This window comes from Oncorhynchus keta, chromosome 26, assembly GCF_023373465.1.
Source record: "Oncorhynchus keta strain PuntledgeMale-10-30-2019 chromosome 26, Oket_V2, whole genome shotgun sequence".
NCBI classification, from domain to species: Eukaryota; Metazoa; Chordata; class Actinopteri; order Salmoniformes; family Salmonidae; genus Oncorhynchus; species Oncorhynchus keta.
Window position 1 is genome coordinate 42255145 of NC_068446.1, and position 26849 is coordinate 42281993.

The 26849-nt window shown below is 43.8% G+C and overlaps 1 protein-coding gene across 1 annotated transcript in view; it reads right to left on the reverse strand.

Moving 5' to 3' along the window:
* The window catches only part of ano3 (anoctamin 3), a 141455-nt gene that overhangs the window by 70292 nt on the left and 44314 nt on the right, over positions 1-26849 (reverse strand). The window contains 8 exon segments of the mRNA XM_052480936.1: positions 2748-2854; positions 4436-4570; positions 5518-5562; positions 5789-5889; positions 8915-9070; positions 9287-9426; positions 16668-16854; positions 17158-17318. Coding sequence (XP_052336896.1) covers positions 2748-2854; positions 4436-4570; positions 5518-5562; positions 5789-5889; positions 8915-9070; positions 9287-9426; positions 16668-16854; positions 17158-17318 — 1032 coding nt within the window.

The window sequence follows — 26849 nt, forward strand, 5'->3', positions numbered from 1 at the left end:
ATACCAGCAACAGCGTGTGTAAACCTTGTGAAGACTTACAGAAAATGTTTGACCTCTGTCATTGCCAACAAAGGGTATATAACAAAGTATTGAGATAAACTTTTGTTATTGACCAAATACTTATTTTCCACCATAATTTGCAAATAAATTCATTAAAAATCCTACAATGTGATTTTCTGGATTTTTTTACTCATTTTGTCTGTCATAGTTGAAGTGATGAAAATTACAGGCCTCTCTCATCTTTTTAAGTGGGAGAACTTGCACAATTGGTGGCTGACTAAATATGTTTTTGCCCCACTGTAGTACTGGATATATAGTACTGGATATAGTAGTACTGGATATAGTAGTACTGGATATATAGTACTGGATACATTAGTACTGGATATATAGTACTGGATATATAGTATTGGATATATAGTAATGGATATAGTAGTACTGGATATAGTAGTACTAAATTTATAGTACTGGATATATAGTACTTGATATATAGTACTGGATATAGTAGTACTGGATATATAGTACTGGATATAGTAGTACTAAATATATAGTACTGGATATATATTACTGGATATATAGTACTGGATATAGTAGTACAGAATATATAGTACTGGATATATAGTACTGGATGTATAGTACTGGATATAGTAGTACTAAATATATAGTACTGGATATAGTAGTACTAAATATATAGTACTGGATATATAGTACTGGATATATAGTACTAAATATATAGTACTGGATATATAGTACTAAATATATAGTACTGGATTTATAGTACTGGATATAGTAGTACTGGATATATAGTACTGGATATAGTAGTACTGGATATATAGTACTGGTTATATAGTACTGGATATATAGTACTGGATATAGTAGTACTGGATATAGTATTACTGGATATATAGTACAGGATATATAGTACTAGATATATAGTCCTGGATATAGTAGTACTGGATATATAGTATTGGATATATATTACCGGATATATAAACTCAGACATTTGAAAGGGTTTCCACATACTTTTGTGTTTCAGATCTAAACTCAGCAAAAAAAGAAACGTCTCTTTTTCAGGACCCTGTCTGTCAAAGATAATTCCTAAAAATCCAAATAACTTCACAGATTGTCACTGTAAAGGGTTTAAACACTGTTTCCCATGTTTGTTCAATAAACCATACACAATTAATGAATATGCACCTGTGGAACGGTCGTTAAGACACTAACAGCTTACAGACAGAAGGCAATTAAGGTCACAGTTATGGAAACTTAGGACACTTTCTACTGACTATGAAAAACACCAAAAGAAAGATGCCCAGGGTCCCTGCTCATCTGCATGAACGTGCCTTAGACATGCTGCAAGGAGGCATGAGGACTGCAGATGTGGCCAGGGCAATAAATTGCAATGTCCGTACTTTGAGATGCCTAAGACAGCGCTACGGACAGCTGATCGTCCTCACAGTGGCAGACCATGTGCAACAACACCTGCACAGGATTGGTACATCCGAACATGACACCTGCGGGACAGGTACAGGATGGCAACAGCAAATGCCCGAGATACACCAGACAATATCTTTAAGAAAATCAATCAAAAACCTTTATTAACGCAATTGCAGACAGAAGTTGACAACAGGAACATAGCACACATGTTTCCCAATAAGTTCTGCACAATAGCAAAGGGTCCAAGTTATTTTATTAAGCCCCCAGTCCCTGCCTACATCATTACCTTCTACTCATGAGACCAATCCCATGCACACACAGCTATACAAACAAGCGTTTCAGTGTTATCGAAAGGCTCAGCAGTAAATGTCCCCAAGTTGTTTTATATTGGAATGTCTGACTAGTCTCTTATCTCTTTCACTTCCTTGCAGAGTTCTGTCTCAGTCACACATCTCTCAGACCGTTTCTTTATAAGAGACAGAGACTAGAAAAGACTGTGGAACAATATTAAACCTTATAATGCATATATATATTGTTAAGCTGTAGTCTAGGACCCTGTAAATGTAAGGGGGAGGGGTCTTATAACCCTTACCCTTCTATTAATACAACATAAGCATAATCAATTATTATGATATATTAATATAATACATCAAACATTTGGTACAGCCCCTATCATGACCCCAAGGTGAACCCGACACATCTCACAGCAAGAACTGACAAATCTGGTGCAGTCCATGAGGAAGAGATGCACTGTAGTACCTAATGCAGCTGGTGGCCACACCAGATACTGACTGTTACTTTTGATTTTGACCCCCCCCCTTTTGTTCAGGGACACATTATTCCATTTCTGTTAGTCACGTGTCTGTGGAACTTGTTCAGTGTATGTCTCAGTTGTTGAATTTTGTTCATACAAATTTTATACAAATATTTACACGTGTTAAGTTTGCTGAAAATAAAAACAGTGGACAGTGAGAGGATGTTTCTTTTTGTTGCTGAGAATAGTACTGGATATACAGTAATACTATGATGATTGGTATTATGTACCATCACGTTGAACTGTAGTATTATTGGATTATCATTCACAGTCACTGTATTTCACATTGTAAAATACTGCATTTTGTTTTGTACAATGAACATTGCGTCTACACAGCGTGTTTCAAAGCCTAAGATGCAATAAGATTTAAGGACAACCCCCAATATTTAAAGTATACCTATAAAGTAGATAGATAGATAGATAGATAGATAGATAGATAGATAGATAGATAGATAGATAGATAGATAGATAGATAGATATGGATACTGTAGATCCGTACCCATCTTAGACTTCCCGTCCTCATACTTGGTGCGTTGGAGAACATGGTGGACTATTCTGCTTCTGGTAGAGTTGGAGAAGAACGTATGTCTGTTGTTGATGGTAAAACTGAGAGAAGAGAGTAAAACAAACAAGTCATCACTGTCTTTTATAGCAAACAGAGGATGTGGGAACAGAGCCCTGGTCACTGGAGTGAAAGGCAGTCCCACAATGCATCGCTCCAATGGGGGGTCGAAAGTGGCTCATTAGCAAGGATTTGCTAAAGATTTATGATATAGTACACATGGTCATCCATTCTAGACAGCAGGGTTTGATAGGTTACGTTATTTTTTTGGAATCAGTTACAGTTACTAGTTCCCTGTCCCAAATGTTAATCAGCAATGTAATTTTGGGATTACCCAAACTCAGAAAATGTAATTGGATTACCTTCAGTTACTCAGTTATGAATACTTTCCCTCTTAACAGGCATTAGAATAAGACATCACAGTGGTCTCTGACATCATAGTGGTCTCTGACATCACAGTGGTCTCTGACATCACAGTGGTCTCTGACATCACAGTGGTTTCTGACTTGTGGTCAGACTCGCTCAGGTGGACCAAACTTAAACTTGGGTATTTTTTCAGCGCTGAATTGAATGTCTTTGAGTAAACTGAAAGGTGTCGTAATGATTTTTTTCTCTCGCAAACATCCTTTCTGAATTTAAAAGTAATACAATAAGTAATCATCTAGTTTTTCTAAAGTATCTGCTATCAGTTAACCGCCAAGCCTGCTAGACAAGAATCCATAGTTGTAAAACTGAGGAGAGAAGAAACCAACAACTAAGATCTTATAAAAGGCAGTCAGCAGTCAATCACATTCTTAAAACATATCAATACCTCTTCATATAATAAACTTCCCACTAAAATAGCAAAGCTTTCCAGGACCAGTAAATGTTTATTTGAAGAACAAAGGTTGTCAAAGAGATGAAGAGATGAAACCAAACTGGCAGAAAGAGCTGAGGAGATGAAAACAAAATGGCAGAATGAGACGAGGAGATGAAAACAAACTGGCAGAAAGTGATGAGATTAAAACAAAATGGCAGAATGAGACGAGATGAAAAGAAAATGGCAGAATGAGATGAGGAGATGAAAACAAAAGAGTTAAGAAAAGGAGATTAGGGGTTGTCATAACAGAACCAGTTACCGCGGCTGTAGGCTGTATTATGATAGCCTTTATCATGTCCTCCTCTACTCTCCAATGCAGCCTATACAAACACACATCATAGAATACAAATAACCCAGTCTATCTATTCTATCCCTATTCACAAGCTGTTAGAGCTGTGTAGCTGTGTGTGTGTGTGTGTGTGTGTGTGTGTGTGTGTGTGTGTGTGTGTGTGTGTGTGTGTGTGTGTGTGTGTGTGTGTGTGTGTGTGTGTGTGTGTGTGTGTGTGTGTGTGTGTGTGTGTGTGTGTGTGTGTGTGTGTCGCGTCGCATGTTTGCCCTGCTGAACGGGGCTTTGTAGCAGTCTGTCTCCTCTAGGTTAGGTTAGAGGCAGGGTTAAGGTTAGGATGTTAGGTTAGGGTGTTAGGTTAGGGTGTTAGATCAGGGTTAAGGTTAGGAGGTTAGGTTAGGGTGTTAGGTTAGGGTGTTAGGTTAAGCAGTCTGTCTCCTCTAGGTCAGGTAAGGGTTGGGGTTTAGGTATAGAACATACTGGTGCATGCGTGCCCTGCTGAAGGGGGCTGTATAGCAGTCTGTCTCCTCTAGGTCAGGTAAGGCCTCTTTGTCCAGCTTCATGGGGTTCCTGGGTAACCAACTCTTTATCTGACGACACCTCAGATGAAACCGGCTGCAGGGAGAAACAACAGAAAATAGAGTATTGATTAATTAATTTCGAGGATTATCCTAGAGATTGTTGTGTTTGCTCAGTGATAAAAATGAGTAGTTCGCCTGGCTCAACCAGAGTAAACTGCCGCACATTAGTGTCACCATGACATCCATTTGAACTGTTTATACTTTCTACACAAACAGAATGTTATAGTCCTATAATTTACAACGCTCTTTCTAAACCTTCATAAACGTCTCCATCGGGTGACTGCATCATTATGATTCATTTACTTTATTCAGGGTGACTTATTGGGCTTAAACAGAGCTTAAATCGCACATTCTTACACACAACAGAACATGTTTAAATAGATAAACTAATCCTGAACTAATTCATAAAATCCTGAATGAAGTCCTCTGGGGGTAGAGCTAAATAACAGTTTGACCCATTCACCCTCTGTGATTAAATGACAGTTAACCTCTTCCATGCTTTGTTTAGAGAGTACAGGAGTGGAGGGGAAGATAGGCAAGTAACTCCCTGATGCTCAATAATGGGTACATCATAAAATAACAGCTAGATCATCTAACTCTGTGCTGAATGCTCTGAATGCTCTAACTCTGAGCTGTGCTGAATGCTGCCGAAGGTGTATTTCATTAGAAGTGCTCCGCAGTGCTCAACCAGTCAGCTCAGCAGCAGACTGTGGCTGTATCTTACAGCTAGATCATCTAAATCCCTGAAGGATGATGATGGCTGTATCTTAAAACAGCTAGATAATCTAAGTCCCTGATGGATGATGATGGCTGCATCATAAAATAACAACTAGAGCTCTCATCTTGAGAGAACAGAGTCACTCCAGCTGTGCTGAATGCTGCCGAAGGTGTATTTCATTAGAAGTGCTCCGCAGTGCACAGCCAGTCAGCTCAGCAGCAGACTGTGGCTGAACTTTACGATCACACTGAAAATCCACTTACCTGCCCATAGTTTTGCTCTTCCAGTCTGTAAAGTAACTTTTTTTTCTGAAAGATAAATAACAATAAATGAGATATTGTGGGTGGAACAATCCAACAGATCAAGCCATACAAATAGTCCTAATTGCTTTATTGAATGTGCTGTTGTTTACAGATGTTTGATGAGCAGTTATTAACGCTTATTTCGTGCATTATAATGCATTATGTATAGCTCATAACCCTTATAAATGTGTTTATAATGCATTAGGAAGTAGGTATTCTTATGAAGTGCTACCTGAATGGCATCCTGATATTCATCTGCTCAGCGTATTTACAGAGAGTGTCCCACGGAGCATGAATCTTCACAAACATGATGTCGGTGTTGGTCAGAGACGGCTTTCGAGAGGGCACAAAACTAGAAATTAGCTTGTGACCGAAAAAAAACAACAACTAGTATCTAACAATCTGATGACAATATTTGAGAAAATACTCACGAGTGCCAAAGCACTTATCTTTCTTTTTTTTTAACCTTTATTTAACCAGGCAAGTTAGTTAAGAACAAATTCTTATTTTCAATGACGGCCTAGGAACAGTGGGTCAACTGTCTGTTCAGGGGCAGAACGACAGATTTGTACCTTGTCAGCTCGGGGATTTGAACTTGCAACCTTTCAGTTACTAGTCCAACTCTCTAAGCACTAGGCTACCTACCTCCTCTACACTCTAACCACTAGGCTACCTGCCACCTCTACACTCTAAGCACTAGGCTACCTACCTCCTCTACACTCTAACCACTAGGCTACCTGCCACCTCTACACTCTAACCACTAGGCTACCTGCCACCTCTACACTCTAACCACTAGGCTACCTACCTCCTCTACACTCTAACCACTAGGCTACCTGCCACCTCTACACTCTAACCACTAGGCTACCCTAGATAAATAAAACAAATTCAGGGCGTTGTCTAAAAAGTGGGTTTCACTCTAGTTTCTGTAGCCAGATACAAAGACAAAGAGTCATTAATACAGAGCTGAAGGGAGAATATGGGAAAGAGTATGTACTAAAATGAAACGGCCCTTTTTCAGGACCCTGTCTTTCAAAGATAATTCGTAAAACAAATCCCAAATAACTTCACAGATCTTCATTGTAAAGGGTTTTGCCTGTTCAATTTTTTTATATTTTTGATTTTTTTTTACATTTCACAGTGTCCAAAGAAGGGCCAGATGTATACAGAATGGTGTCGTCTGCGTAGAGGTGGATCAGAGAATCACCAGCAGCAATAGCGACATCATTGATATATACAGAGAAAATAGTCGGCCCGAGATTTGAACCCTGTGGCACCCCCGTAGAGACTGCCAGAGGCCCGGACAACAGGCCAGCCCTGAAGATGGCTGCACAGTATTGTTTTTTTTATCAATGGCGGTTATGATATCATTTAGGACCATGTTCATTAATTAAACCATAAACAATTAATGAACATGCACCTGTGGAACGGTCGTTCAGGCACTAACAGTAGGCAATTAAGGTCACAGTTATGAAAACTTAGGACACTAGAGACTTTTCTACTGACTCTGATAAACACCAAAATGAAGATGTCCAGCATCCCTGCTCACCTGCGAGAACGTGCCTTAGGCATGCTGCAAGGAAGCATGAGGACTGCAGATGTGGTCAGGGAAATAAATTGCAATGTGCGTACTGTGAGACGCCTAAGACAGCGCTAGAGGGAGACAAGATGGACAGCTGATCGTCCTCGCAATGGCAGATCACGTGTAACAACACCTGCACAGGATAGGTACATCCGAACATCACACCTGTGGGACATGTACAGGATGGCAACAACAACTGCCTGAGTTACACGAGGAACGCACAATCCCTCCATCAGTGCTCAGACTCAGACAGTGCAGGTCCTCACCAGACATCACCAGCAACAACATTCCCTATGGGCACAAACCCCCCGTTGCCGGACCAGACAGGACTGGCACAAAGTGCTCTTTGCTGACGAGTCGCGGTTTTATCTCACCAGGGGTGATGGTCGGATTCACGTTTATCATTGAAGGAATGAGCTTTACACTGAGGCCTGTACTCTGGAGCGGGATTGACTTGGAGGTGGAGGGTTCGTCATGGTCTGAGGCGGTGTGTCACAGCATCATCGGACTGAGCTTCTTGTCATTGCAAGCAATCTCAACGCTGTGCGTTACAGGGAAGACATCCTCCTTCCTCGCTTTGGCAAAGTGGGTGGGGTTATATCCTGACAGTTTTGCCCTGTCCGGGGGTATCATCGGATGGGGCCACAGTGTCTCCTGACACCTCCTGTCTCAGCCTCCAGTATTTATGCTGCAGTAGTTTATGTGTCGGGGGGCTAGGGTCAGTTTGATATATCTGGAGTATTTCCCCTGTCTTATCTGTTGTCCTGTGGGAATTTAAGTATACTCTCTCTAATTATCTCTTTCTCTCTTTCTCTCTCTCGGAGGACCTGAGCCCTAAGATCATGCCTCAGGACTACCTGGCATGATGACTCCTTGCTGTCCCCGGTCCAGCTGGCCGTGCTGCTGCTCCAGTTTCAACTGTTCTGCCTGTGGCTATGGAACCCTGACCTGTTCACCGGACGTGCTACCTGTCCCAGACCTGCTGTTTTCAACTCTCTAGAGACAGCAGGAGCGGTAGAGATACTCTGAATGATCGGCTATGAAAAGCCAACTGACATTTACTCCTGAGGTGCTGACCTGTTGCACCCTCGACAACTACTGTGATTATTATTATTTGACCCTGCTGGTCATTTATGAACATTTGAACATCTTGGCCATGTTCTGTTATGATCTCCACCCAGTACAGCCAGAAGAGGACTGGCCACCCCTCATAGCCTGGTTCCTCTCTAGGTTTCTTCCTAGGTTTTGGCCTTTCTAGGGAGTTTTTCCTAGCCACTGTGCTTCTACACCTGCATTGCTTGCTGTTTGGAGTTTTAGGCTGGGTTTCTGTATAGCACTTTGAGATATCAGCTGATGTAAGAAGGGCTTTATAAATACATTTGATTTGATTTGGTCTGGTCTGGAGACTGCACTAGAGACCGAGACACTCAATATCTGGTCTGGAGACTGCACTAGAGACCGAGACACTCGATATCTAGTCTGGAGACTGCACTAGAGACCGAGACACTCAATATCTAGTCTGGAGACAGCACTAGAGACTGAGACACTTGATATCTGGTCTGGAGACCGCACTAGTGACCGAGACACTCAATATCTAATCTGGAGACCGCACTAGAGACCGAGACTCGATATCTGGTCTGGAGACCGCACTAGAGACCGAGACACTCGATATCTGGTCTGGAGACTGGACTAGAGACAGAGACTATGTGGACTGGATTACTACAACAACAGATATTTCCTGTATACTATGGTATATTAGAGCATGTAAGTCTACCCTACCTCTTTCTCCAGCATCAGCCCCTCAGCTCTCAGGTTCCTCTCAAAGGTGACTCTCTTTTCCACCAGAGGACTGGACTTCTTATAGACCAGGATGTAATCGATACGCTTCTTCCCATCTCTGAACAGCAGACCGGACAGCTGCCCAGGGTTGGTCCCCTACGGAAATATGTGTTTATCAGTGAACCTGATTAGGATACCTACATAAGGCATTCATAACCCATTCATAAGCTCCGTAACTGTGAGACATTGGAAAAGATTGGTGCAATGTTATTCTGGTTATTGGGTGTGGGTGTCTGTCTCTGTGTGTGTGTTTGTGTGTGTGTTTTTGTGTGTGTGTGTGTGTGTGTCTGTGTGCACACGTGCATACGGTACCTGAAGCGAATCTACGCGTGCCTCTAATTTAGCTCGGGTGGCAGGTTTATGAATGAGAAACGACTCGTCTGTCCTTCCTGCCTCGTACGTACTAGCTTCTGCCTCCTCTTCGTAGTGGTCCTTGACACCTTCTGTCAGACCTAGACAGACCGAACAAGCAGTGGTCAGGACATGTGGTTACTTTAGGTATAAAGGTAATGCTTGAACATTGCTATTCCTTCCATACATAACGGTCCTTCACTGCTTCTGCCAAAGACAGACCAACACAGTACACGAGGTGGTGAAGTGGACAGGACAGGCAGCACAGTACTAGACTGTGCCGGTTAGCATACCCTATTATCCCCATATGCCTACACTATGTGATTGCTGCAGGAATTTTAGTCACAACCTTTAGCATTGTTAGCGCTGCATTCTAACCAACTGGTAACCTAGTTACCTGTATTTGTTTGGCTTCAATCAAATCAAATCAAATCCAATTGTATTGTCACATACACATGGTTAGCAGATGTTATTGCGAGTGTAGTGAAATGCTTGTGCTCCTAGTTCCCAAAAGTGCAGCAATATCTAACAAGTAATATCTAACAAATACCTAATACACACAAATCTAAGGAATGGAATTAAGAATATATAAATATATTGATGAGCAACGACAGAGGCATAGGCTAAGATGCAGTAGGTAGTATAGAATACAGTATATGAGATGAGTAACGCAAGATATGTAAACATAAAAAATAAATAATTCTCTCTACTATTATTCTGACATTTCACATTCTTAAAATAAAGTGGTTATCCTAACTGACCTAAGACAAGATTGTTTTTTTAGTAGGATTAAATATCAGGAATTGTGAAAAACTGAGTTTAAATGTATTTGGCTAAGGCGTATATAACCTTCAGTCTTCAACTGTACATATGAGATGAGTAATGAAAGATATGTAAACATTATTAAAATGCCCTTTATAACAATCAATGTCATGTATGGAGGAGAAAGGAGAAAGGTCCGTGTTAATTCTGTGAAGACTTTCTACTCTTGGGGATGCGTCCCAAATGACTCCCTATTCCCTAAAAAGTGGTGCACTACTGTTGACCAAAGGGTCCATTGAGCTCTGGTCTAAAGTAGTGCACTTACATAGGGAATAGGGAGCCATTTCGGACACTACCCCTATGGAAGCATCGGGGGAAAAGGGATGAGTGGGAGTTCAAAGCTAAATCATGTCGGTCGTTCTGCCATCGCCAGAGTCTGAAAGAAGTCCGGAATGTTTTATCAGTTTTCTTTAATCCAAACGAAGGGGATTTTCAGACAGAGCTCAGCTCTTTAGGATCCTCTCAGTCCTTAGCGATGACCCAAACGTGACCTCGAGAGACGGGGGAACGTTAGTTCCACGAGTCCTGCGTCGCGATCGTTCGTCACAGATCTGACGGCACAAACGGATGTGACACCAGGGTGTATTTTTCTCTGCTCGGATCGTGCTCAGAATAGAAAGAGGCTTTTACCTAGACAGTGCACTACTTTCGACCAGAGCCCTAGGTGCAAACTAGTGCTCTATGTAGGGTAATAGGGTGCCATTTTGGATGCACAGAGACGTCTGAGTCATGCTAAACTACTCATTTGAATGTGAATGGTCTTTTGAGTGAATTTTATTTCTTCTCCCTACTGTAGTGACATTTAACTACTTCCACTGAGTTTTCACCACACCGCTGCATGGTTGACAGCCTTCATCAGCAACACCTCCCTACCTCCTGAAGCTGTCTCACAATCACTTGGCAGGGTAGCCTAGTGGTTAGAGCATTGGACTAGTAACCGAAAAGGTTGCAAGTTCAAATCCCCGAGCTGACAAGGTACAAAATCTGTTGTTCTGCCCCTGAACAAGGCAGTTAACCCACTGTTCCTAGGCCATCTTTTAAAATAAGAATTTGTTCTTAACTGACTAGCCTAGTTAAGTAAAGGTTAAATAACATTTAAAAAAATAAAAATCATATTAAGTGTCAACAGTTAACTGCCACTATGAAAATCTATGTTAAAAAAAAGCAGATTTTGAACAGCGGTTCAAGAAACAACAACAAAACGTCCCATGACTGAAACTGAAGTCGATCTCAGGTCGATTGTCTGCGAGGGGGGGGGGGCAAAATGACCATCATGCTTTTAGGGAAAGAGGATCAATTTTGTACATGTTTTAAACCAATTCCAGTTACCATGCTTAGGGATCATTTTTAGGTAGAAGGATTGAGAAGCTCAGTTCTGGAGACTTTTTAAAATGGACATTCTACTCCAAAACTTAAAAACAATTAATAATAATTATGTATGTTGCCGGCATCATCATAAATACAATTTCCACCTCCAGAAATGAAATATATATATAAATATTATCATCAGATGTGCTATTAGCAATAGGCTTTATTACCCAACTGATGCAGCATAGTGGCTACAAATAGAGAGACAGAAGCATGGGATTGGTCCCATCTGCATTTACCCCATTGGACACAACGATGTGTATAAACCCTGGATGACAGACAGGGGGCGCTGTACTGAAGCCACCCCACAGCCATCTTTAGTACTCCTCATTTGTAAAAACATGTTTGGAAGCTATATATAAATAAATTTATTCATATTTAGTCTACATTATTTCTTGACACGTTTATTACAGACAATTTAGTGCATACTTTTAAATTAGATTACGTGAGCTAAACATAAAAATAATCTTTAAAGTATTATTTTCAGAGAGTACTAATGTTACTGTCTGCACTACAACAACAACAATTCTTATATACATGTAATTTTGCCCGTGAAACATTTCATTGTAAATAATGTTGAATTCCATTGATTCCTATGGAGCACTGCTTCTACTGGGGAGAGCCAATATGGCCGACCGTTGGCTTCAAAGCCTCTCAATGGCCAATACATAACGTCAGCAAAACAGGGTTTATATACATCATTCATTGTACACAACATCCTGATTGTTATTATTTATTATTATTTTGAAATTACTATTAATTATTATTCACTGAGATGTTTTAATTTAATTGGTTTCTGGCCAACAGTATCTGCACGGCAAACATTTCATTACAAACTCATGGTCTTTCCCTTTATTTTATTCCACTAGGCAAGTCAGTTAAGAACAAATTCTTATTTTCAACTAGGAACAGTGGGTTAACTGCCTGTTCAGGGGCAGAACAACAGATTTGTACCATGTCAGCTCGGGGATTTGAACTTGCAACCTTCCAATTACTAGTCCAACGCTCTAACCACTAGGCTACCTGCCACCTCTACACTCTAACCACTAGGCTACCCTGCCACTTCTACACTCTAACCACTAGGCTACCCTGCCGCCACAACAACATTAATATGGTGTTGGTCCCCCCTTCGTTGCTATAACAGCCTCCACTCTTCTGGGAAAGCTTCCCACTAGATGTTGGAACATTGCTGTTGGGACTTGCTTCCATTCAGCCACAAGTGCATTAGTGAGGTCAGGCACTGATGTCGGTCGATTTGGCCTGGCTCCCAGTCTCCCCCATCTGGTGCCAAACCCAGATTCGTCCATCGGACAGCCAGATGGTGAAGCGTGATTCATCACTCCAGAGAACGCATTTCCACTGCTCCAGAGTCCAATGGCGGCAAGCTTTACACCACTCCAGCCAACGCTTGGCATTGCGCATAGTGATTATAGGCTTGTGTACGACTAGTCGGCTATAGAAACCCATTTCATGAAGCTCCCAACAAACAGTTTTTGTGCTGATGTAACCGGTGTGAAATTGCTAGCTAGTTAGCGGGGTGCGCGCTAATAGCGTTTCAGTCGGTGACGTCACTTGCTCTGAGACCTTGAAGTAATTGTTCCCCTTGCACTGCAAGGGCCGTGGCTTTTGTGGAGCGATGGGTAACGATGCTTTGTGGGTGTCAGTTGTTGATGTGTGCAGAGGGTTCCTGGTTCGAGCCCAGGTAGGGGCAAGGAGAGGGACGGAAACAACACTGTTACACCGACGTTGTTTCCAGAGGCCGTTTGGAACTCGGTAGTGAGTGTTGCAACAGAGGGTAGATGATTTTTACCCGTTTCAGCCCTCGGCGGTCCTTTTTCTGTGAGCTTGTGTGGCCTACCACTTCGCGGCTGAGCCGTTGTTGCTCCTAGACGTTTCCACAGCTTTAGCAGGGCAGAAATTTTACAAACTGACCTGTTGGAAAGGTGGCATTGTAAGTCACTGAGCTCTTCAGTCACTGAGCTCTTCAGTACGGGCCATTCTATCGCTAATGTTTGTCTATGGAGATTGCATGGTTGTGTGTTCAATTTATACACCTGTCAGCCATGGATGTGGCTGAAATATACTTTTGTCCATGTAGTGTTTGTCATTGCCCTTTTAAGACGCCATTGCCCCTGTAAGAGATCTGTTGCGCCTAAAGGGAAAGGGGGATACCTAGTCATTCGTACAACTGAATGCATTCAACTGAAATGTGTCTTCCGCATTTAACCCAACATCATCACCATTAATGATGCCACCCCCTCAATTTTAGGAGTAGAAAAATAAACGTGGCAGTAATGGAAAGCTGGGATCCGCATCCAAAACTGCTTTCAAAAGTGATTTTCCTGCGATTGCATTCAGAATCGTCATAAACAAATCTTACATGACGGTGCATTAAGTACCAGTCTATTCCGTGGATTATGTACTTGATGATATGATGAACATTAAACAGTCCATGATAAACAGTAGAAATTATAGTGCAGAGAGAGGACCATCAATATAATTCATGATGCTGTGGCTGACAGTGTTAATGATAGATGATAATGGTCTCCCCATGCATCAACCCACAAAGATATCCCTCTAGTGGTGTGGGGGCTGTGCTTTGGCAAAGTGGGTGGGGTTATATCCTTCCTGTTTGGCCCTGTCCGGGGGTGTCCTCGGATGGGGCCACAGTGTCTCCTGACCCCTCCTGTCTCAGCCTCCAGTATTTATGCTGCAGTAGTTTATGTGTCGGGGGGCTAGGGTCAGTTTGTTATATCTGGAGTACTTCTCCTGTCCTATTCGGTGTCCTGTGTGAATCTAAGTGTGCGTTCTCTAATTCTCTCCTTCTCTCTTTCTTTCTCTCTCTCGGAGGACCTGAGCCCTAGGACCATGCCCCAGGACTACCTGACATGATGACTCCTTGCTGTCCCCAGTCCACCTGGCCATGCTGCTGCTCCAGTTTCAACTGGCCTGGGCCCTAGGACCATGTCCCAGGACTACCTGACATGAGGACTCCTTGCTGTCCCCAGTCCACCTGGCCATGCTCCTGCTCCAGTTTCAACTGTTCTGCCTTACTATTATTCAACCATGCTGGTCATTTATGAACATTTGAACATCTTGGCCACGTTCTGTTATAATCTCCACCCGGCACAGCCAGAAGAGGACTGGCCACCCCACATATGCTCTCTCTAATTCTCTCTTTTCTCTCTCTCTCGGAGGACCTGAGCCCTAGGACCGTGCCCCAGGACTACCTGACATGATGGCTCCTTGCTGTCCCCAGTCCACCTGACTGTGCTGCTGCTCCAGTTTCAACTGTTCTGCCTTATTATTATTCGACCATGCTGGTCATTTATGAACATTTGAACATCTTGGTCATGTTCTGTTATAATCTCTACCCGGCACAGCCAGAAGAGGACTGGCCACCCCACATAGCCCGGTTCCTCTCTAGGTTTCTTCCTAGGTTTTGGCCTTTCTAGGGAGTTTTTCCTAGCCACCGTGCTTTTACACCTGCATTGTTTGCTGTTTGGGGTTTTAGGCTGGGTTTCTGTACAGCACTTTGAGATATCAGCTGATGTACGAAGGGCTATATAAATAAATTTGATTTGATTTGATTTGAATGACCTCGTTAGATGATAATGGCCCCCATGCATCAACCCACAATGACCTCGTTAGATGATAATGCTCTTCCCCTACCTCACACCACAATGACCTCGTTAGATGATAATGGTCTCCCCCTACCTCACACCACAATGACCTTGTTAGATGATAATGGTCTCCCCCTACATCATACCACAATGACCTTGTTAGATGATAATGGTCCCCCTGCATCAACCCACAATGACCTCGGTAGATGATAATGGTCTCCCCTTGCATCAACCCACAATGACCTCGGTAGATGATAATGGTCTCCCCTTGCATCAACCCACAATGACCTTGTTAGATGATAATGGTCTCCCTGCATCACACCACAATGACCTCGTTAGATGTTAATGGTCCCCCTGCATCAACCCACAATGACCTCATCATATGATAATGGCCTCCCCCTGCATCAACCCACAATGACCTCGGTAGATGATAATGGTCTCCCCCTACCTCACACCACAATGACCTCGTTAGATGATAATGGTCTCCCCCTACCTCACACCACAATGACCTCGTTAGATGATCATGGTCTCCCCCTATCTCACACCACAATGACCTCGTTAGATGATAATGGTCTCCCCCTACCTCACACCACAATGACCTCGTTAGATGATAATGGTCTCCCCCTACCTCACACCACAATGACCTCGTTAGATGATAATGGTCTCCCCCTACCTCACACCACAATGACCTCGTTAGATGATAATGGTCTCCCCCTACCTCACACCACAATGACCTCGTTAGATGATAATGGTCTCCCCCTACCTCAACCCTCTACAGCCTCATTAGAACTACAGTTATGGGTTTACTTCCTGCAGGAATCACATACACACTAAAACCGCATGCACAGCAGTGAAGGCACTGCAAGTCGGTGTGGATTAAAGCGTCTGCTGCTTTTCATTTTTGGTGTTTATACATGTATAGATCTCCGTCAGGCTGTGGGAGGACAGAGACAGACAGACAAACAGACAGACCAATCGACCAACTGACCGACCAACTGACTGACCAACTGACCGACCGACCAATCGACCAACTGACCGACCGACCGACCAATCGACCAACTGACAGACCGACCGACCAATCGACCAACTGACTGACGAACTGACCGACCGACCGACTGATCGACCAACTGACAGACCGACCAATCGACCAACTGACAGACCGACCGACCAATCGACCAACTGACCGACCGACCGACTGACTGACCAACTTACCGACCGACTGATCGACCAACTGACAGACCGACTGATCGACCAACTGACCGACCGACCAATCGACCAACTGACCGTCTGACTGACCAACTGACCGACCTGACTGACCAACTGACCGACCGACCGATCGACTGACTGATCGACCAACTGACCAACTGACCAACTGACCGACTGATCGACCAACTGACCGACTGACTGACCAACTGACCAACTGATCGACCAACTGACCGACCGACCGACCGACCAACTGACCGACCGATCAATCGACCAACTGACCGACTGACTGATCGACCAACTGACCGACCGACCGACTGACTGACCTGTCTTGGAGGAGATGAGGGTGCAGGAAGTGCTGTGACTGTGGGTCAGAGGTTGGGTGTGTTCTGCCTGGATCTGGCAGTGGTCCTGGGCCTGGTGCTGTAGCCAGGGGTCAGCCAGCTGGGCCTGGTGCTGTATCCAGGGGTCAGCCAGCTGGGCCTGGTCCTGAACCTGGAGTTGAGGCACTGACTGCAGATGATGAGGTTAGAGGTGGAAGAAGACATATACTCAGTTGAGAATCGCGATTAAAATGTCAAATCTGTGCTAATAAAATACTAGAAAAGACTATAAAAACAGTAGAACGAGGAGCGGAAGGAGGGCGCTATAGCTCCCCCCCCCTCTCTGTGCATGTTAAGTGCAAGTCTATGGGTCAAATGTCCCCTCCCCTTAGATGCTAAATCTATCTTTAGGATTGAAATTGGAATTTGGTTTACTTTCTGAATTGACTGGTCAACACTGATCGTGACCTAATTATCGTGATAAAATCCCTGCCTGTGGGTGTGTCTGGGGCTTGTCGTCAGGGGTGAGGGGCATAGACAGGAAGTGGTTGATGTTCTGTGGATGGGTTTGGCTCTGGGCCAGGCAGGGCAGGCTACGACGGGACGGCTTCAGGGTCTTCTCCTTCAGGATCTCACTGATGCTTGTGTGCATGCCTGGAGGGAGGGAGAGAGAGATTAATTCATTCATTCATTGAATTGTCCAATGTGAATAAGAGTCTTTGCTGTCTTATGTTGTTCCCCTAACTCGGACACCATCATAGGCTGGGAGCAGCACAGGGTCAGCTGCTTGGGTTAAGTTGCTCAAGGGCACAACGGCAGTAGTCAATGGCAGTAGTCAATGGCAGTAGTTAATGGCAGTAGTTAATTGTAGTAGTCAATGGCAGTAGTCAATGGCAGTAGTCAAAGGAAGTAGTTAATTGTTGTAGTCAAAGGAAGTAGTTAATTGTAGTAGTTAATGGCAGTAGTCAATGGCAGTAGTTAATGGCAGTAGTCAATGGCAGTAGTCAAAGGCAGTAGTCAATGGCAGTAGTTAATGGCAGTAGTCAATGGCAGTAGTCAAAGGAAGTAGTTAATTGTTGTAGTCAAAGGAAGTAGTTAATTGTAGTAGTTAATGGCAGTAGTCAATGGCAGTAGTTAATGGCAGTAGTCAATGGCAGTATCCAATGGCAGTAGTTAATGGCAGTAGTTAATGGCAGTAGTTAATTGTAGTAGTCAAAGGAAGTAGTTAATTGTTGTAGTCAAAGGAAGTAGTTAATTGTAGTAGTTAATGGCAGCAGTCAATTGTAGTCGTCAAAGGAAGTAGTTAATTGTAGTAGTTAATGGCAGTAGTTAATGGCAGTAGTTAATGGCAGTAGTCAATGGCAGGAGTCAAAGGAAGTAGTTAATTGTAGTAGTTAATGGCAGTAGTCAATGGCAGTAGTCAATGGCAGTAGTTAATGGCAGTAGTCAATGGCAGTAGTCAAAGGCAGTAGTCAATGGCAGTAGTTAATGGCAGTAGTCAATGGCAGTAGTCAAAGGAAGTAGTTAATTGTTGTTGTCAAAGGAAGTAGTTAATTGTAGTAGTTAATGGCAGTAGTCAATGGCAGTAGTTAATGGCAGTAGTCAATGGCAGTAGTCAATGGCAGTAGTCAAAGGCAGTAGTCAATGGCAGTAGTTAATGGCAGTAGTTAATTGTAGTAGTCAAAGGAAGTAGTTAATTGTTGTAGTCAAAGGAAGTAGTTAATTGTAGTAGTTAATGGCAGCAGTCAATTGTAGTCGTCAAAGGAAGTAGTTAATTGTAGTAGTTAATGGCAGTAGTTAATGGCAGTAGTTAATGGCAGTAGTCAATGGCAGGAGTCAAAGGAAGTAGTTAATTGTAGTAGTTAATGGCAGTAGTCAAAGGCAGTAGTCAATGGCAGTAGTTAATGGCAGTAGTCAATGGCAGTAGTCAATGGCAGTAGTTAATGGCAGTAGTTAATGGCAGTAGTCAAAGGAAGTAGTTAATTGTTGTAGTCAAAGGAAGTAGTTAATTGTAGTAGTTAATGGCAGCAGTCAATTGTAGTCGTCAAAGGGAGTAGTTAATTGTAGTAGTTAATGGCAGTAGTTAATGGCAGTAGTTAATTGTAGTAGTTAATGGCAGCAGTCAATTGTAGTCGTCAAAGGAAGTAGTTAATTGTAGTAGTCAATGGCAGTAGTCAATGGCAGTAGTCAATGGCAGTAGTCAATGGCAGTAGTCAAAGGAAGTAGTTAATTGTAGTAGTTAATAGCAGCAGTCAATTGTAGTCGTCAAAGGAAGTAGTTAATTGTAGTAGTTAATGGCAGTAGTCAATGGCAGTAGTTAATGGCAGTAGTCAATGGCAGTATCCAATGGCAGTAGTTAATGGCAGTAGTTAATGGCAGTAGTTAATTGTAGTAGTCAAAGGAAGTAGTTAATTGTTGTAGTCAAAGGAAGTAGTTAATTGTAGTAGTTAATGGCAGCAGTCAATTGTAGTCGTCAAAGGAAGTAGTTAATTGTAGTAGTTAATGGCAGTAGTTAATGGCAGTAGTTAATGGCAGTAGTCAATGGCAGGAGTCAAAGGAAGTAGTTAATTGTAGTAGTTAATGGCAGTAGTCAATGGCAGTAGTCAATGGCAGTAGTTAATGGCAGTAGTCAATGGCAGTAGTCAAAGGCAGTAGTCAATGGCAGTAGTTAATGGCAGTAGTCAATGGCAGTAGTCAAAGGAAGTAGTTAATTGTTGTAGTCAAAGGAAGTAGTTAATTGTAGTAGTTAATGGCAGTAGTCAATGGCAGTAGTTAATGGCAGTAGTCAATGGCAGTAGTCAATGGCAGTAGTCAAAGGCAGTAGTCAATGGCAGTAGTTAATGGCAGTAGTTAATTGTAGTAGTCAAAGGAAGTAGTTAATTGTTGTAGTCAAAGGAAGTAGTTAATTGTAGTAGTTAATGGCAGCAGTCAATTGTAGTCGTCAAAGGAAGTAGTTAATTGTAGTAGTTAATGGCAGTAGTTAATGGCAGTAGTTAATGGCAGTAGTCAATGGCAGGAGTCAAAGGAAGTAGTTAATTGTAGTAGTTAATGGCAGTAGTCAAAGGCAGTAGTCAATGGCAGTAGTTAATGGCAGTAGTCAATGGCAGTAGTCAATGGCAGTAGTTAATGGCAGTAGTTAATGGCAGTAGTCAAAGGAAGTAGTTAATTGTTGTAGTCAAAGGAAGTAGTTAATTGTAGTAGTTAATGGCAGCAGTCAATTGTAGTCGTCAAAGGGAGTAGTTAATTGTAGTAGTTAATGGCAGTAGTTAATGGCAGTAGTTAATTGTAGTAGTTAATGGCAGCAGTCAATTGTAGTCGTCAAAGGAAGTAGTTAATTGTAGTAGTCAATGGCAGTAGTCAATGGCAGTAGTCAATGGCAGTAGTCAATGGCAGTAGTCAAAGGAAGTAGTTAATTGTAGTAGTTAATAGCAGCAGTCAATTGTAGTCGTCAAAGGAAGTAGTTAATTGTAGTAGTTAATGGCAGTAGTTAATGGCAGTAGTTAATTGCAGTAGTTAATGGCAGTAGTCAAAGGCAGTAGTTAATGGCAGTAGTTAATGGCAGTAGTTAATTGTAGTAGTCAATGGCAGTAGTCAATGGCAGTAGTTAATGGCAGTAGTTAATTGTAGTAGTCAATGGCAGTAGTCAATGGCAGTAGTTAATGGCAGTAGTCAATGGCAGTAGTCAATGGCAGTAGTCAATGGCAGTAGTTAATGGCAGTAGTTAATGGCAGTAGTTAATGGCAGTAGTTAATTGTAGTAGTCAATGGCAGTAGTCAATGGCAGTAGTTAATGGCAGTAGTTAATTGTAGTAGTCAATGGCAGTAGTCAATGGCAGTAGTTAATGGCAGTAGTTAATGGCAGTAGTTAATTGTAGTAGTCAATGGCAGTAGTCAATGGCAGTAGTTAATGGCAGTAGTTAATGGCAGTAGTCAATGGCACTAGTCAATGGCAGTAGTCAATGGCAGTAGTTAATGGCAGTAATTAATGGCAGTAGTTAATGGCAGTAGTTAATGGCAGTAGTTAATTGCAGTAGTTAATGGCAGTAGTTAATGGCAGTAGTCAAAGGCAGTAGTTAATGGCAGTAGTTAATGGCAGTAGTTAATTGTAGTAGTTAATGGCAGTAGTCAATGGCAGTAGTCAATGGCAGTAGTCAATGGCAGTAGTTAATGGCAGTAGTTAATTGCAGTAGTTAATGGCAGTAGTCAAAGGCAGTAGTTAATGGCAGTAGTTAATTGTAGTAGTTAATGGCAGTAGTTAATGGCAGTAGTCAATGGCAGTAGTTAATGGCAGTAGTTAATGGCAGTAGTCAATGGCAGTAGTTAATGGCAGTAGTTAATGGCAGTAGTTAATGGCAGTAGTTAATGGCAGTAGTTAATGGCAGTAGTTAATGGCAGTAGTCAATGGCAGTAGTTAATGGCAGTAGTTAATGGCAGTAGTCAATGGCAGTAGTTAATGGCAGTAGTTAATGGCAGTAGTTAATGGCAGTAGTTAATGGCAGTAGTTGGCACCCTGAGATTCTGATACCATTCTGATACCATCAACCCTTATTTTCCCTTAGCGTTTGAATCGGCATTCCTCCAGTTACTGTCCTGCTTCTCGAGGTGACCACCGCCCCTCTGAGAGGAGAGAGGGTGTCGGAGAGACAGTGAGTGAATATGAGGAGATTGACTCCAATCACTCAGGGGTCCCTCCTGTCAAGGAGTCAGGGTGTCATGGTGACATGGTGTCACGGTGAAATAGTGTCATGGTGTCATGGTCACATGGTGACAAGGTGTCATGGTGTAATGGTGACATGGTCACATGGTGACATGGTGAAATAGTGTCATGGTGACATGGTGTCATGGTGACACAGTGACACGGTGTCATGGTGACATGGTGTCATGGTGAAATAGTGTCATGGTGTCCTGGTGACATGGTGTCATGGTCACATGGTGTCAGGGTGTGACACGGTGTCATGGTGTCATGGCGACATGGTGACACAGTGTCAATGGTCACATGGTGTCATAGTGACATGGTGTCAGAGTGACATACTTCAAGTAGGAGTGTATTACTGTCAGTGATCCCTCAACCCTCCCATCAAATCACATACCAACACAAAACTACTTAATGTAGGAGTACATCAGCATCTACTACTACCCTCCCATCAGCATCACCATGACCAGTTTATTAGGTACACCGCCCCGTTCACGAAAATGGTTCGCTCCTACAGACAGTGAGCCACGTCGTCGTTATATAAAGCAGGCAGACAGGCATTGAGACATTCAGTCGCTGTTCCATTGAACGTTAGAATGGACAAAACGAGTGACCGAAGTGGCTCTGAGCGTGGTCTGATCGTCTGTGTCAGGTGCGCTGGTTCTAGTATCTCAGAAACGAACCTCCTGGGCTTTTCACGTACGACAGTGTCTAGGGTTTACTGAGAACGGTGAAACAAACAAAAAAACAGCGTCAGTCGTGTGGGTGAAAAACAGCTCGTTGATGAGAGGTGGAAGGAGAATGGCAGGAATCATGCAAGCTAACAGGCGGGCCCACAAACAGGCAAATTAAGGTGCAGCACAACAGTGGTGTGCAGAACGGCATCTCAGAACACACCCAACCCGACGGTCCTCGTCACGGATTGGCTATTGCAGCAGATGACCACACCGGGTTCCAGTCCTATCAGCTAAAAACAAGAAGAAGTGGCTCCAGTGGGCAACGACATCACCAACACCACACAAATGACGAGTGGAACAACATAGCCTGGTCCGACAAACACCACTTCCTGTTGAGTCATGCTGATGGCAGAGTCAGGATTTGCAGAGGCAGCCGGAGACCAAGGCCACATCCTGCCCGGTGTCAACAGTACAGGCTGGTGGTGTAATGGCAGTCAGGATTTGGCATAAGCAGCATGCGTCCATAGACCCGTCCTGCCTGGTGTCAACGGTACAGGCTGGTAGTGGTGGTGGTGTAATGGTGTGGGAATGTTTTTCCAGGAAAACGTTAGGTCCCTTGATACCAATGCATTGCAATCTAGCGAGAATGTTCAGCTAATTATAACAGTTATTTAAAGTACAGAATATGGGTCAGTATTGTAGGAGTGCTGATATATTTGACCTTCGTTTAGAGGACTCATAATGAATACGATTATATGGATTAGAGGGGACCTAATCCTAGATCAGCACTCTGACCAGCACTAATTATAAAAGCAATATTTTATTATCTCATGTTATTATCATGGATGTCACAGGCAGCGGTCAGCTGCAAGGTTATTCTGACATCACAGAGATGGGTGGGTGAACGGATGAAGAAATCATAGACTCTATCCCAAATGGCACCATATTCCCTATATAGTGAACTACTTTAGATCAGGGCCCTATGGCACCCTATTCCCTATATAGTGCACTACTTTAGACCAAGGGCTCTGTGGACCCCGATTAAAAATACTGCACTACATGAGGAATGGGGTTCCCTTTGGGACACAAACAATGACCCCCCGCCCCTCAATACCTGCAATTTTATCTAACGTCCTCAGACCAGACTCAGCGATACTGTCTGACTACCATCCTACCAGACACAGCGATACTGTCTGACTACCATCCTACCAGACACAGTGATACTGCCTGACTCTCCCATCCTACCAGACACAGTGATACTGTCTGACTCTCCCATCCTACCAGACACAGCGATACTGTCTGACTCTCCCATCCTACCAGACACAGCGATACTGCCTGACTCTCCCATCCTACCAGACACAGCGATACTGTCTGACTCTCCCATCCTACCAGACACAGTGATACTGTCTGACTACCATCCTACCAGACACAGTGATACTGTCTGACTCTCCCATCCTACCAGACACAGTGATACTGTCTGGCTCTCCCATCCTACCAGACACAGTGATACTGTCTGACTACCATCCTACCAGACACAGTGATACTGTCTGACTCTCCCATCCTACCAGACACAGCGATACTGTCTGACTCTCCCATCCTACCAGACACAGCGATACTGTCTGACTCTCCCATCCTACCAGACACAGCGATACTGTCTGACTCTCCCATCCTACCAGACACAGTGATACTGTCTGACTCTCCCATCCTACCAGACACAGTGATACTGTCTGACTCTCCCATCCTACCAGACACAGTGATACTGCCTGACTCTCCCATCCTACCAGACACAGTGATACTGTCTGGCTCTCCCATCCTACCAGACACAGTGATACTGTCTGACTCTCCCATCCTACCAGACACAGCGATACTGTCTGACTCTCCCATCCTACCAGACACAGCGATACTGTCTGACTCTCCCATCCTACCAGACACAGTGATACTGTCTGGCTCTCCCATCCTACCAGACACAGCGATACTGTCTGGCTCTCCCATCCTACCAGACACAGTGATACTGTCTGACTCTCCCATCCTACCAGACACAGCGATACTGTCTGGCTCTCCCATCCTACCAGACACAGCGATACTGTCTGGCTCTCCCATCCTACCAGACACAGTGATACTGTCTGACTCTCCCATCCTACCAGACACAGTGATACTGTCTGGCTCTCCCATCCTACCAGACACAGCGATACTGTCTGGCTCTCCCATCCTACCAGACACAGCGATACTGTCTGGCTCTCCCATCCTACCAGACACAGCGATACTGTCTGGCTCTCCCATCCTACCAGACACAGTGATACTGTCTGGCTCTCCCATCCTGCCAGACACAGCGATACTGTCTGACTCTCCCATCCTACCAGACACAGTGATACTGTCTGACTCTCCCATCCTGCCAGACACAGTGATACTGTCTGACTACCATCCTACCAGACACAGTGATACTGTCTGACTCTCCCATCCTACCAGACACAGCGATACTGTCTGACTCTCCCATCCTACCAGACACAGCGATACTGTCTGACTCTCCCATCCTACCAGACACAGCGATACTGTCTGACTCTCCCATCCTACCAGACACAGCGATACTGTCTGACTCTCCCATCCTACCAGACACAGCGATACTGCCTGACTCTCCCATCCTACCAGACACAGCGATACTGTCTGACTCTCCCATCCTACCAGACACAGCGATACTGTCTGACTCTCCCATCCTACCAGACACAGCGATACTGTCTGACTCTCCCATCCTACCAGACACAGCGATACTGTCTGACTCTCCCATCCTACCAGACACAGCGATACTGTCTGACTCTCCCATCCTACCAGACACAGCGATACTGTCTGACTCTCCCATCCTACCAGACACAGCGATACTGTCTGACTCTCCCATCCTACCAGACACAGCGATACTGTCTGACTCTCCCATCCTACCAGACACAGCGATACTGTCTGACTCTCCCATCCTACCAGACACAGTGATACTGTCTGACTCTCCCATCCTACCAGACACAGCGATACTGGTGTAACTAATTCAAACGTGTACAGAGTCATTCAATAGCTAATAAACATCATAAATGGGCTGCGATGAAAAGCCCTTTCCTCATTCCATCCTTCACTCTATTCATTATAACCAGGCCCGTTTACTCATGAAATGTCTTAGCCCGCACGTCCCAAATTACATTCTGCTATATTTAGGGAATAGGGTGTCATTTGGGGACGCAGAGCTTTCTGAAGCCCTCTATTACACCACAGCAGCAGGAGGACTTCCTATTCACCTCCAACATCACCTGGAATTCTCTCGGCGACCTTCTGCAGTGCTCAGCTACGTAGCTGCATTGGTAATTATCTCTCCTTCTCGCTTGGTCTCTTTCTTTCTCTCAAGCCCCCTCCCCCCCTTCATCTCTACTCTCTTTTCTCCTCCCCTAATTCTTTCGTTCCCTCTTCCTATGTCTCTCTCTCTCCCTCTCGCATCTCTCTCTCTCATCTGTCTCTCCCTCTCTCATCTGTCTCTCCCTCCCTCCTTCTCTCCCCCTCTCTCCCTCCCTCCTCCTCTCTCCCTCTCTCCCTCCCTCCTCCTCTCTCCCTCTCTCCCTCCCTCCTCCTCTCCCCCTCTCTCCCTCCCTCCTCCTCTCCCCCTCTCTCCCTCCCTCCTCCTCTCCCCCTCTCTCCCTCCCTCCTTCTCTCCCCCTCTCTCCCTCCCTCCTCCTCTCCCCCTCTCTCCCTCCCTCCTTCTCTCCCTCATATCTCCTCAGGGCCTGTGTGCTACTGCTGTAAGAAGAGAAGCAATAACTCATTTCTGTCTCAACACATTGATTTCACCGGGGTTCCCTCTCCTGTTGGGCGAGAACAGACTCATTTAAAGATGTAAGGCATCAGGGCCACGGGACCCACCAATCACGCTGCACTTCTGCTTTTTTCTTCTGTAGCCTCACAGACATCAAATGAAGGAAGCTCTAGTGAAGGAAGCTTGAGTTAAGGAAGCTCTAGTAAAGGAAGCTATAGTAATGGAAGCTCTCGTAAAGGAAGCACTAGTGAAGGAATCTCTAGTAAAGGAAGCTATAGTAATGGAAGCTCTAGTAAAGGAAGCTCTAGTAATGGAAGCTCTAGTTAAGGAAGAATCTAGTGAAGGAAGCTTGAGTGAAGGAAGCTCTAGTAAAGGAAGCTATAGTAATGGAAGCTCTAGTAAAGGAAGCTCTAGTAAAGAAAGCTCTAGTGAAGGAAGCTCTAGTGAAGGAAGCTCTAGTGAAGGAAGCTCTAGTAAAGAAAGCTCTAGTAAAGGAAGCTCTAGTGTAGGAAGCTCTAGTGAAGGAAGCTCTAGTAAAGGAAGCTATAGTAATGGAAGCTCTAGTAAAGGAAGCTCTAGTAATGGAAGCTCTAGTTAAGGAAGAATCTAGTGAAGGAAGCTTGAGTGAAGGAAGCTCTAGTAAAGGAAGCTATAGTAATGGAAGCTCTAGTAAAGGAAGCTCTAGTGAAGGAATCTCTAGTAAAGAAAGCTCTAGTAAAGGAAGCTCTAGTAAAGGAAGCTATAGTAATGGAAGCTCTCGTAAAGGAAGCACTAGTGAAGGAATCTCTAGTAAAGGAAGCTATAGTAATGGAAGCTCTAGTTAAGGAAGAATCTAGTGAAGGAAGCTTGAGTGAAGGAAGCTCTAGTAAAGGAAGCTATAGTAATGGAAGCTCTAGTAAAGGAAGCTCTAGTAAAGAAAGCTCTAGTGAAGGAAGCTCTAGTGAAGGAAGCTCTAGTGAAGGAAGCTCTAGTAAAGAAAGCTCTAGTAAAGGAAGCTCTAGTGTAGGAAGCTCTAGTGAAGGAAGCTCTAGT